The following is a 1,374-nucleotide window of genomic DNA, read 5'->3' on the forward strand; positions in this document are numbered from 1 at the left end:
TAAATATAGGGATTATGAATTTAGCACTGAATTGTATTTTAGACTATATTCATTATTACTTGAATTTATAGAGTTATATTCTGTAGTACGTAGAATAAAATCATTATTTTTTGTGAATATCTTTTTAATTTCCCTTTTAGTCCTTAGAGATAATGAGAGTATCCATGATCCCAATGAAGTAAACTAATTCAAAAAAATAAATATAATTTTTATATATACAATTTATAGGTCTTAAAAATTTTATTTTATTAAATATTATTATAATTTAGTATAATTATTATATTTTTTCATACATTGAATTTATAACCTGGATGAAAATTGTAAAAGTGAAAACTATTCCGAATATTGCAATAATAGGTAGTCCTATTATAGATAGTATAGATCTAGATTTAGAATAATGAATACTATTGTCTAGATAATATATTTTTATTAAATCTGATTGTCCAGATTTTTCATTTATTGGATTTACTGATAGAATACTTGCTTTATTTTCTATTAGATATGTTTTTAATGACTTTGGTATATTATCGCACATTGAATCAAACATATAAGTTTCATATGCTTCCTGAAACATTCGTATAGCCTTATAAAAAGCATTTTCATTACTACTGTGACATTCACTTATACGGCTTTTATATAATGCATAGCATTTATTAGCATGATCGCAATCGTTTGTCCCTGAAAATTTCAAACTATAATATTTATACATATAATCATACAAATTGTATAAAAATTGAATGTTATTAAAAACTACATCATCCATACTTTTTATATTCAGTTGGTACTTATTTAAAGTTAGGTGATAATACAAATCATTTGCTATAATGTTATTATAGAATGTTTCCACATAATCGTATGGTTTTCCAATATTCTTAGCTCTGTATATAACCAATAATTTAAATATGTAGCAATTTCTTGCTTATGATGGGGATTAGAAATTATCGAATTATTAGTATTTATATATTTTATGCTTCTTACAAGAGATAAACAAATGTTCCTATTAGCATCGTCATTATATAAGACTCCATTATTTGACATACATAAAAAGCCATAAGAATAATCACGAATATTCATAACAAAATCAAGTTTTTCTTTCAATGAGATAAATGAGCCTATATGCATATATTAAATATATAAAAAAAACATAATAATGTTAAAACATAATGTATTAAATTTACAAAATCTTATTTTTTTTTCTTTTTTATCAGATTGAAATTTGTGTCAATGAAAAATAAATAAAAAAATTTTAATATATTAGAGAATAAAATGCACTTCATCTTCCACTTTTATAGGTTGTATTAAAATTTTGCTTCAAAATACAGTGAAATGATTAAATTTGTTGTTATGCATGCATTTATATATATTGTAAAAATA

General features: G+C 22.1%; 1 protein-coding gene across 1 annotated transcript; it reads right to left on the reverse strand.

Annotated features, from left to right (window-relative positions):
• Window positions 1-277: 277 nt before the first annotated feature.
• On the reverse strand, window positions 278-1,122 carry PGO_004600 (Plasmodium exported protein, unknown function; the record flags this gene model as incomplete). The annotated part of the gene is made up of 2 exons (XM_028691508.1): window positions 278-914; window positions 1,037-1,122. 2 exons carry the CDS (start codon window positions 1,120-1,122, stop codon window positions 278-280), a joined length of 723 nt encoding a protein of 240 aa, XP_028547309.1.
• Between the last annotated feature and the right edge of the window lie 252 nt (window positions 1,123-1,374).

This window comes from Plasmodium gonderi, assembly GCF_002157705.1.
Source record: "Plasmodium gonderi DNA, contig: Pgo-contig_1046, whole genome shotgun sequence".
NCBI lineage: Eukaryota > Apicomplexa > Aconoidasida > Haemosporida > Plasmodiidae > Plasmodium > Plasmodium gonderi.